The sequence below is a fragment of the Primulina eburnea genome, chromosome 1 (genome assembly GCF_022965805.1).
Source record: "Primulina eburnea isolate SZY01 chromosome 1, ASM2296580v1, whole genome shotgun sequence".
Lineage (NCBI taxonomy): Eukaryota > Viridiplantae > Streptophyta > Magnoliopsida > Lamiales > Gesneriaceae > Primulina > Primulina eburnea.
In genome coordinates this window covers 10,718,230-10,730,183 of record NC_133101.1, presented here as the reverse complement: position 1 = coordinate 10,730,183, position 11,954 = coordinate 10,718,230, and the positions used below count along the sequence as shown (strand labels likewise).

The window sequence follows — 11,954 nt, the reverse complement described above, 5'->3', positions numbered from 1 at the left end:
AAAACTGTAAAAAAACTTAACATTTCTTATATGAGTTGATTAATTAATTGAGAGGGTGCATTTATTTAATTAAGGCGCCAAAATTTATTGAAAACAACTAAACAATATAATAGATAAGGATTAGCTCAAAACGTGATCCTTTCTCTAACTATTACATGCATGATCCTAGAAATGTATTATTATGGATGAAAAATCATTCATTTATTATTATTATTTATTGAATTCAATAATTTGTGAAAACTAAAAAAATCTGTGGTGATATGTCAAATTATGTCGCACAAAATCACTAGCATGAAATACAGTAAAATCTTAGCATGCACTTAGATCAATTTACCGACTCCATTGGAGGTCATCAGTTGGTCAGATTAAGACATGTGTATTTTGAAAAAATGTTTTCTCTGCTGCAGATACCATTTCACTATTATTACTCAAAAATATATAACATCATTGTCGAATTCATTTGAAAACTATCGATTTACCAATGATTGAATATTCAATCGAGATATATTAGGTGAAGGGACCGTACTGTACGCTAACCATAACTTAAGGTTCTTGCAGATACTATCAGTGATACATAAGAGATTATGAGATGGTGTCACTAGAAGCTCTTACCATGATCCGATGGATGCAATAAAACTTGATTTATGACATTCTTGATCAAGAGGTTGATGAAAAGAATGATGTTAATTAGGGTAAGCCCGAATAAGAATAACTGTTATTCTTATTCATATAAGGTTGTGAACACACAGCTAGATGTCACACAAGTATTGAATTCTATGTTTCCGTTGAGATAATCAAATTCAAATAGTTAAATTTTGCGTACATGTTGCCTATAAAAGAGTTTATAAGGTACTTCTATATGATGAAAGATGTGAAAGTTAGCTTAACAGGTAATTATGTGAGGAGAGTAGAACTGTCTGTTTTGGTGAAGGACTTCACAAAATGGCAGCTGCCAAAAGTAGATCAGTGGAAATTTCGATCGTCGAAATTTTCAATTTTCATTATATAAACAAGATTTGTACCCTCGGCACATCTGCGCCATCTGGTCGTCGATCTGGATTTTAATTAGTTCACAATTATTTATTTAGTGAATTTGGAATATAGTAATTAAATAATAAAATTAGTAGTGATGACTACTATATGTATATGATTCACATGAAATATTCAAAGGAGTTTAGAATTGACTGATTAATTGATTAATAAACAATTAATTAAAAAATTAAATAATAATTATTTAATTTTACATATATTTATATACATGGACATGTGTATATGTATATATAGATGTATTGATATATATAGTTGAGTTTGCATGATATATATAACATGAGAATTTTTATTAAATACACAAAGCTAAACAGATCTAAACACCCTATGAATGTTTTAAATCATACAACGCTCAAATATTGTTTTGAACGTCCCACTGTGCATTGAATGCAAGAAAATGATACTCCAACAATATCTTCATGTCTTTTCTCCTATATATATATATATATATATATATATATATATATAAGTTTTCATTTTTTTGCATATCATTTTGTTTTCAAAATTTCATGTAAATAAAAGTTGAATTTCAATATTAACTTTTCACGTAAAGAATTTTTTAAAGTTTTTCCATTATATATATATATATATATATATATATATATATATATATATATATATATATATATATATATTTTCTATTATATTAGAAATGTGGTCATCATATTAACTACTTTAGGGTACACTAAAATATTTAATTTCATAATTACCTTTCTTACCCCACTAAAATATCCTCAAGTCAGTCCATATTTAGATAGAAAAAATCTAAACCAAACTTCTTTTTAAAATCAAACAAATCTTTTAAATTGAAAATAATTTCATGTTAATTGTTTAGTACTATTTGATCAAATGAAAAATAATAATACCACATATAATACGTGTACATATTTTACTAGTATATATAAAGTACATGTAACATATGTGTATAACGGTTATACACATAGAACTTGTATATGTAAATATGAAATATCCAAATCATGAATTGACACATGCACTTAAACAATGTAGAATGTTAAATCAAATTATAAATATACATATTGTACACATATGCACATCACCTATATGATTTAACTACATATCATTAAATAAGAGACTCATGTACTAATTAGTTTTGTCGATAAATACACCAATTTTTTTTTTCAAAATACATTTTCATAATAGTATGCTTATTTTCGTAATGGTACAAAATTTAATATATAAAAAAATTTAAAGAATTTATGTGAACTTTCTCCACGTCTCTTGATCTAGGGTTTCATATATCAACGACGACTTATAAAATTTTATAGTTAGTTGTGTGTATAAAGTCGTTCGTATATAATAAAACATAACAATTAACATCTAAATTATGCAATTATTTTGAGTAAAAATTAGGGGAAGTTGATGAAAAATCTCCAATCAAAACATTTCTTTGGGTTCACTTCCTATCTACAAAATTGTGGTACTATGTCATATAAAATGTGGTACACATCATGTCGAAATATGGTACTAAAAAAATACTCATGAATTGAACACAAAAAAATCAACGACCGGAGACTAAAGACCAATTTCCCGTAAAAATTGCACATTTATTTTGTGTGTGTATGGGGTCGAATCTGTCTGGTAACGGTGAGGACATGTGCCTGTCACCGTTAACGGGTTCGGGACCACATGCTACGTTAAACCGTCCATTTAATCTGGATCGAATCAGCATCTTTCCCGAATCTCCCATCTTACCCCTACCTCCCTCCCTCCCCCCTTCATTTCTGGTACTGAAAACTAGAGCAAAAAAGAAAGCCAGCTTTTAACCTTTTAAGATCACACGCGCACACACACACATGTATATATCCTCACACGCACATATATGTACAGATACGTGTATGTATAGGTAGCTAGGGAGAGATGGCGGAACACTACCTGCAGAAGAGAAGCGAGGAGAGCACCGAAACGGCGGAGGAGGAAGATATGCTGCTGAATTTCATCAAGAAGAGGAAGCTGTGCTCCGAGCGTGAATTGCTTGAGAATTCCGTGTCTTCTGCGGCTTCTGTAGCCTGCGGCTGCTGCGCGGATGACGATGATGATTCGAGCGGTGGAGTGACGGGGAGCGTCGTCGTGTCGCCGGATCTAGAGGTGAGAAACCTGGAATTCCGAGGATTTTGAGGTTCTTTTCGCCTATCGAGTTGAGATTATGTGTATGGTAGCTGATTTTTTGAGCTGAGCTTCTAGGATATAGTTGATTTTCTGTGCGAAAGCTCGGATGGAGAAATTTCCATGGAGATCAATTGCAGGTTTGGTTTGTTAACGAAATTTTGCTTAGTTCAAAGTTCAAACAAAGTCCGTTCCAAATGAATTCCTCAGTTATTCATTCACTTCAGTTCCGCTGTTTTCTTATTTCTTTTCTGTCATTTTGATTCTGATCAGTAGAATTGATCATGAGTCGACTCCAACGAGCGAGACTCGTGGAGATTCCGAGCAATCGTCGCTGGAATCAACGCCGCATGCAGCGTGTCCTCACCGTACCAGCGCCTCGTCGACGGCGGAGATAGAAGAGTTCTTCGCGGCGGCGGAGAAGTACGAGCAGAAACGTTTCGCCGAAAAGTAAGCCAAACCCCTCTCCCACAGACGCACAATCATCAATCACTACAGTGCGCATGTTAAGACCTATCACCCCGGCTCATTATAGATGAGCAATGACTTGATTGAATGATTGTGTATCGTTTTCAGGTATAACTATGATATAGCGAAGGACGTCCCATTGGAAGGCAAGTACGAGTGGGTTCCTTTATGGTAGTACCCTTGAAATCAAATGAAATCAAATTTGGTTACTAAAAAAAGAATGGATTCCTCTCTTTTCAAAAAAAATTCCCTTCATATTTTATTTTCTTTGTTAGTCTTCTAGCTGCTGTCTTGTGTATAGAAGCATATATATCTTCTATTATGTTGTTCTTTTCCACAATGTTGTTAGAGAAATTATAGGAATTTGTAGTTTGGAAAACATAATATTGGTGTGTGTATATTGCTAGAGGTGTTGATTGATCCAAAACTCGTATGAGCTCATTAGAGACACGACTTTCCTTAACCACAACTTGATAATTTATGATCTACGACCTGATTTGATGTAAAAGTAATATTAATATTAAAAAATATCGTTTCACGGGTTAATTTTATGAGATATATATCGGATCCAACTCGACTGGACTCATGAAACTTTTATTTATTTTCCCAAAAATAATATTTTTCACTGTAGGTATGGATCAAACCGACGTGTCTCTTGAAGATAGAGTCGTCTAACATGCGACTTACTTATGAGTTTTTTTTTTAAAAAAAAACAAAGTACGAATTTACATTCATGAGACCAAAATATTTAAAAAAATGAAATTAGGAAAATATTTTCAAAAATAAAAAGTGCATGATTTACTAATAAAAGTAGACTTAAGGAAAAAAAAAAGGTAAACGCAGCTGGAATCAATTTCGATTTTTAAATATTTTATTGTCAAAACAACAATGATAAAAAAAAAAGTTAACTTTCAATGTCGAAATAATGGAATTTGCCCAAAAGATATTACAAGACATAACATAACGGTATGTTTTACTCCTTGGCTCGCTTCTACTGGAAAATTTTTATTTTTTGGTTCACAATATTTTGGCGCATTAAAAAAAAAAAACTAGCTACAACCCATCATAATTGTACATGGTACGTCTTAAATGTAAAAATCGTTTATCTTCAATATTTGAGAGGAACAAATACATAACTTTTTCCATATAATGTTGGGCATACGCCTGAAATAATACACGTTTTTTCAACTCTTTGGTAAATCGAAAATGAATACAAGTGAATACAAGGGTATTGTCAGAGAGTTGGAATTGATGATATTTGTTGGGGTAAGGTTTTTATGGTTTAAAAGAGCGTTTGGGAATATTTTCAATATCTTCTTATAACTGTTCAACGTGGGTATATATATATAAAACAATACATATACTGATATACATACATACATATATATATATATATATGACAAAATATATAATATCATGTGTCGATTGTTAAACAAGTGTTGTTCCATTAATATATTATATCAGAGTGTTTTTTTTTTGTTTAAAAAAATTGTCGAATATTGAATGTCAAAATAAGCTTCTTCTTTTTTTAAAAACCTTTTTTCTCCATTTTGCCCCGTGAAAGGCTTCTTATTCTGAATGTCAAAATAAGCTTTTTGATCGTTTATAAATTATGATAGAAGTATTGATGCTAAAGCGAAATAACACGTGAAATGGAGGAGAATGAAGATGTATTATTTCTGAAAAAGAACATAAGGTATTTATAGCTATGTACAGATGCAAAACAGAAAAGCCACATTTCATGGCAAGTTGCAACTAGCAACTAATTCTAAAGAATAGGACACCCATAGGAATAGACTTATTAAGAACATGAATAATAACTAATTTTGATCATCATTACCTCTCTTAAGCTAAGGCATCTGCATTGAGCTTAAACTTCAGCTGCATTATATTAATTACTCCAAGCATCCCACGAAGCTTCACAAATTTCTCCAAACTGAGAGGCTTTGTCATTATGTCAGCAATCTGCTCTTCAGAGCTACAAAAACTCAGTTTCAAAGCTCCATCATTTACCAAGTCCCTGAGAAAAAATGAAATCTCACTTCAATGTGCTTGCTTCGTCCATGGAAAACAGAATTTTTGGACAACTGAATTGTAGAGTTGTTGTCACAGTGAATTTGTGTGCTTCCTCTTTCTTCAGCTCCAAGTTGCTTCAAGATTCTCCTAAGCCAAATACATTGACAAGCACAAAGTGCAGCAGCAATGTATTCAGTTTCTGTAGTTGATAGACTCACTACTTGCTGCTTTTTCGAAGCCCGTGAAATTGCTCCAGATCCCATAATGAAAGCAAAACCTGAAGTGCTCTTCCGATCATCCAAATCTCCAACATAGTTGCTATCCATATAAGATAAGAGACATGCATTTCTACTGCCTCTTTTGTAGAGTATGCCAAAATCAGTGCTTCCTTTTAGATACTTTAAATCTTTTTTGCTGCAAGCCAATGAGATGATTTTGGATTTGCCATGAACCTACTAATCAAGCATACTCCATACATCAGATCTGGTCGAGTGGCTGTGAGGTACATGAGACTTCCAACTACTTGTTTAAACTTAGTGACATCTACTTCATCTCCTGTTTCATCTTTTGACAATCATGTTCCGGGAATAATAGGATTCTTCACGGAGTTGCTGCTCCCCATGCTGAATCTTTCAAGGACTTCTCGAGCATATCTTCTTTGGCAGATAAATATTCCAGGTTCATTTTGTATAACTTCAATTCCCATAAAGTATTTCATCTTTCCCAAATCAGACATATCAAATTCTTTCATCATTGAACTTTTGAATTTATCACACATACTTTTATTGTCTCCAGTAAAGATGAGATCATCTACATACAGATTAACAATAAGTATGTTACCTCCTTCTTTCTTGTTAAATAAGGTGTGCTCGCTGGAACATTTTTCAAACCCTTCACGTGTAAAATATGCTTCTATATTGCTATACCAGGCCCTTGACGCCTGTTTAAGGCCATACAATGTCTTCTTCAATCTGTAAACCTTGTCTTCTTTTTCCTTTTTGATAAACCCTTCTGGTTGTTCAATGAAAACTTCTTCTTTAAGTTCTTAATGAAGAAATGCACTCTTCACATCAAGTTGAAATATTTCCCATTCATATTGAGCTGCAAGTGCAAGAACTAGACGTATCGTATCAAGTCTAGCCACTCGTGCAAAAACTTATGTGTAGTCTATTCCATATCGTTGTGCATACCCTTTTGCCACCAATCTTGCTTTGTGTTTTTCTAATTCTCTACTTTCGTTGAGTTTGGTTTTGAAAACCCACTTAACTCCAATTGGCTTGACTCCTTTCGGTAGATCTGTTAGCTCCCATGTGTTGTTCTTCTCTATAGCCTTCATCTCATCTTTCATTGCCTCTTGCCACTTTATGCTTTTGTGTGCTTCTTCGAGAATGTATCATTTTCGCTTTCACCCATCAGTATCATGACATTTTTTTATTCTTCAGACAAATCAGCCCTTGTCACATAATTTGTCATCCATATTGGTCCTCGTCTAGTTCTTGTGGCCCTCTTTTGAAGAACTTTCTGTGATGCTTTCCTCACTTTCAGGAGATCTGATTCCACTTGAGCTGCCATCAGCATCTTCATTTTCTTCTTGCTCAGCTTCTTCTTCTGTAAGATTGTCTTCTTCATCTTCACACATTAATACATCGACTTTCTTTTCTTCATCGGTTCTGCTCCAATCCCAGCTTCTCTCTTCTTCGAACACCACATCTCTACTTATAATGACATTCTTGGAAATAGGATCAAATAATTTGTATGCTTTTGATTCATCACTGATACCTAAGAAAACACACATCTTACTCTTATCCTCAAGCTTGGTTTTTCTTTGATCTGGTATATGAACATGAGCCACACACCCGAATACTTGGAAATATTCCACTGTAGGCTTCACATTGCTACATGCTTCTTCGGGAGTTGTGTTTTCTATTGCTGAAGTTGGACTTCGATTCTGCACATGCACACACCATTTCACAACTTCTGGCCAAAATACCTTCGGAACTTGCCTTTCGTTCAATATAGCTCTCATACCATTCATGATCGTTCTATTTTTTCTCTCAGCGACTCCGTTTTGTTGAAGAGTATAAGCCGTTGTTAATTGCCTTCTAATGCCTCGAGTTTTGCAGAATCCTTCAAACTCATGTGAAGTGAATTCACCACCTCTATCTGTTCTTAAGCAAGCAATGTTCCCACCAACTTCTTTTTCAACACTAATTTTGTAGTTCTTGAAGTTTTGAAATGCTTCAGATTTCTCATGTAAGAAATAAATCCAAGCTTTACGTGAGAAATCATCTATAAAGCTTAAGATATACCTCTTGTTGCTGTTTGAGGGAGGCTTGAGAGGACCACATATGTCAGCATGTACGAGTTGTAGTTTCTTTGAGGCTGTCCACATGTTTTTCTTTGGGATTGATCTTCTGTGTTGTTTTCCAATTAAGCAAACAATGCAAGTCCTCTTTGGGAATTTCAGATTTGGTAAGCCAGCTACCAAATGTTTTTGTGACAATGTATTGAGTCCTTTGTGATTAAGATGCCCAAACCGACAATACAGGTGAACTTCTTTTTTTGTCTCTATAGCTCCGTTTGCAGGCACGTGATCTCCTTTGGTGCTGCCTTGGCTAACACATAAAACATTCTATTTCCACTCATATTAGTTTTCACGATTAAACCCTTCCTAGAGTGAAATATTTTACATATTCCATTAAGAATCAAAATTTTCAATCCTTTTTCTTGAAGCTGTCCTAAGCTAAGCATATTATTCTTAAACTCAGGAACAAAGTAGACATCTAAAATTACTTGAGTGACACCATTAACTTGCATTCTTACACTTCCTTTTGCGACCACATTCATTGTCATGTCATTCCCTAATTTCATAGTTTGGCAAAGACCTTCTTCTAAATTAGAGAACCAACCTTTGTTTCCAGTCATGTGGTTGCTACATCCTGAATCCAAAAACCAGACCTCCTCTTGTCCAGTTTGGTGCATATCCATGTGTGACATCAACAAAAATTCCTCTTCTTCTATCTCTGCATAGTTTGCCTTTTTCTCTCATTCTGGACATTCATATTGAAAATGTCCAAGCTTATGACACTTGTAGCATTCAATAATTGCTTTGTTCAGGGACTGTCTTCCACGTCCTCTTCCTCTTTCACCTCTAGTGTAACGTCCCGAAAATTTGAAGGTCCATATGTACCACATGCATGCAATTTATTATTTTTCTTTTTTTTTATTTTTATTAAATTGTTTTAAAGCATTAAATGCATGTTTATTTTATTAATTATGTGTTTAATTATTTTTATGTATTTTATGTATAATTCATGCATGGTAGTAATTATTTCATGATATTTTTAAAGTTTCCTGCATTAGAATTAAATTTGCATTCCGCGCCCGAACGAGGAACGGAGAACGGAGAATTATCAGGAAAATTATTTTTATTACATGATTAATTTTTATTAATTAATTTAAGGTGTTTTTTAAGTGTATTTTTCAAAAATGAGATTTTTTTATTGGGTATTTTTATCCGCATGACTTTATTTTTAACAGTACGTAAATTTTATCGAATCGGAGGACTTTTTGAGGTTTCGGCTAATATTTTCAAAACTTTTTCCATACGAAATATTTTTCGAGAGTGCGTGTGAATTTAATGGGCCTACTTTTAAACTTATTGGACTCAATTAACTTTTTAAACCTTTAATTGATAATTTAAGGCCCATTACCTATTATTTAATTATTTAATTACCACCTAACTAATCTTTAACCTAAACCTACATCATTACCAGCCGACACCCCTTCTCTCATTCAGCATCCTCTCGATTTTCCCAGCAGCAAAGCTCAAAGATCTTTCGGCCATTTCAGTTCTTGCGTAGATAAATTCTTCCGGCGCTCCTCTCTTCTATCTCCTCGCGTGTATCATAATCAGACACGCTTTTTACCATCTTTTCTCGCATCATACACATTTATATGCTGTTGATTGGGTTCATGTTTGAAAATTTTCGATCTAAGCCTTTACATGAAAGATTTTCGGTTTCCATGTGTTTTCATGCATCATAAGATTGTTGCTCACGTTTTCTGAAATTTTGAGTGCAAGGGGCTGCGGTCTTGAATGTATTGGATCTGTTAGTGGTGTCAAGATGCTGGCTTGGGGCTCGGGTTTGTTGCTGGATGCAGCAAGGTGAGGTCCGAGTGAGGGGTTTCTTAGAAGGTGGCTCGGATTCTTTGGTTTTAGCGTACAAGGACTGAACCACGGCCTGGACCAGACCGGGTGGGGTCTGAATCGTGGCTGAGGAAGGCCTGACGCTGCTGGTGCCGCCGTTGGGACAGATCGACCATGGCTATGAGGAGAGGCCGTGAGCTTGCATTCTTGGAGTGTTAGCGTAGGACGCGGTTCCTCTTGTGCATGGGTTTGAGGTGTGGGTCTGGTAGGTCCTTAGGGTCTGGTCTAGGTCCTAAGTGGCTGGGCTCGTGGCAGGTCCGAGCTGGTGTGAGCTTAGGGCGGGTAGAGTTCGGATGGTACAATGAAGGCTTGATAAGAGAATAGCTGAAAATGTACAACAACTTTTAGGTCCTTTCAAAAAGGTTTAGGGGCTGAGTATTGATGGTTTTAGGACCTCTTGAGTGTTTTTAAGGTGTGGTAAAAATTTAGGAAAAATTCGGTTAATTTTCGAGTCGATTCGGATCGGGACCCTGGTCCAAATTTTAAAATAATTCAGTTAAGTTATGAAATGGGCTCGAGTTTACGTCTAGGTATGCTTTTAAATATGTTTTAAGACATTTTAAGGAGTTTGGTAAGCTTCGAGTCAATTTTAGAAGTCAAGGGTTGAAACGATAATATTTGGGTTTCCAGGGGCAAAACAGTCATTTTGCACCCGGGGTGATATTTTTGTCATGGCAGCGATATTTGAAATGTTTATGCATCATGTTTACGATTTTTACGCAATTATGATAAACATGTTGCATGGTTGGTTTAAAAGAAAAAAATACGTATATGCAAGTTTTTAATTAAGTGATGAAAATGATGACACGTTTTGAAGGAAGTGACTGTTGTGACTAACACGATGACAAGATGACACGATGATATGATTAGAGATATCGTGAGAGAAAAGGCTCCAGAGGGAGCCCGTTTACTGGAGAAGGCCCTAGAGGGAGCCCTACGATCGTATTTCCATTGACATAATATATTGCTATGATAGGCCCGGGCTCAGTTGACGGGTGAGAGTGTCGCTGATGTCCCCCGCCGCCCGTACCGTTGTTAAACGTAGATGGATCCATCGACTGCCATGATGATACGAAAGTCACATCTAATGAACGAAATTCAAATTAAGATTTTAACACGTATATGCTGATACGATGATACATGCTATTATCATGTTTTGACAGCTCATAGTTACGCATACGATATAATAATATGATGAGACATGTTTTGACATGTTACGATTTTACACGACACGCTTATGTTTATGTTTTAAGCTCATGAAATGTAAGTTGATTATGCTATTTTTCATTGATGTGTACTACGTATATGTACTTGTTATTACTGGTACAGGTGTGTTGAGTCTTTAGACTCACTAGGCGTGTGTGATGCAGGTGAGCATTTTGTTCAGGGGACCGGAGGTGCCGAAGACTGAGTAGGCAGGCGTGATGTGCGGTGACACGACCTGAGGACCATTATTTTTCCGCATATTGATTCACGTGTTTTGATAGGAGTTGCACATTTTTATATGTTGATTATATTACGTTTTTACACGTTTTACGTTTATTTTGGATGACGTTGGTTATTTTTAAACTGCGTTATTCTTGTTGGCACATAATACGATTATTTTATATGTTATTTTGTAATTGCGAGCTTTAAAAAAATATTTCCGCACTTTTAAAACGATAGACGTTTCATCTAGAGATGGCTCTTCCTCCTCTTCCTCTTCCAAAACTGTCATCATGGGCAACTTTCAACACATGTTCCTCCACTTGATGTCCCTGCATCCTTTGTTCATGAACAAGAAGACTTCCATGAAGTTCATCAATGGTTAAGATGCTTAAATCATTTGACTCCTCTGTCGAACATACAATATAATTGAATTTAGAAGTCAATGATCTAATATCTTACTTACCACCGTAATTTCCTCCATGTTTTCACCATTTGATTTCATATTGTTCACCACACTGAGGGTTCTTCCAAGAAAGCTGTCCACCTTCTCTCCTTCGTACATAACAAGCAGCTCAAACTCGTTTCTCAGAGCTTGAAGTTGTGCCCTCTTCACCTTTGTGGAACCTTGGTATTTCTGCCACATTGACACCCAGATTGCCTT

General features: G+C 35.1%; 1 protein-coding gene across 4 annotated transcripts; it reads left to right on the top strand.

Moving 5' to 3' along the window:
- Window positions 1–2,747: 2,747 nt before the first annotated feature.
- Window positions 2,748–4,087, top strand: LOC140811235 (uncharacterized). Of its 4 annotated transcripts, none has more exons than XM_073169110.1 (4): window positions 2,748–3,153; window positions 3,268–3,311; window positions 3,445–3,621; window positions 3,748–4,087. In XM_073169110.1, the coding sequence occupies exons 1-4, from the start codon at window positions 2,926–2,928 to the stop codon at window positions 3,812–3,814; spliced, it is 516 nt and encodes a 171-aa protein (XP_073025211.1). In that variant the 5' UTR covers window positions 2,748–2,925; the 3' UTR covers window positions 3,815–4,087. The 4 variants fall into 4 exon arrangements, with proteins under 4 accessions (XP_073025211.1, XP_073025217.1, XP_073025204.1 ...); XM_073169116.1 differs by having other exon boundaries at window positions 2,749–3,153; window positions 3,448–3,621; XM_073169103.1 differs by having other exon boundaries at window positions 2,749–3,153; window positions 3,250–3,311.
- The last annotated feature ends 7,867 nt before the right edge of the window (window positions 4,088–11,954 follow it).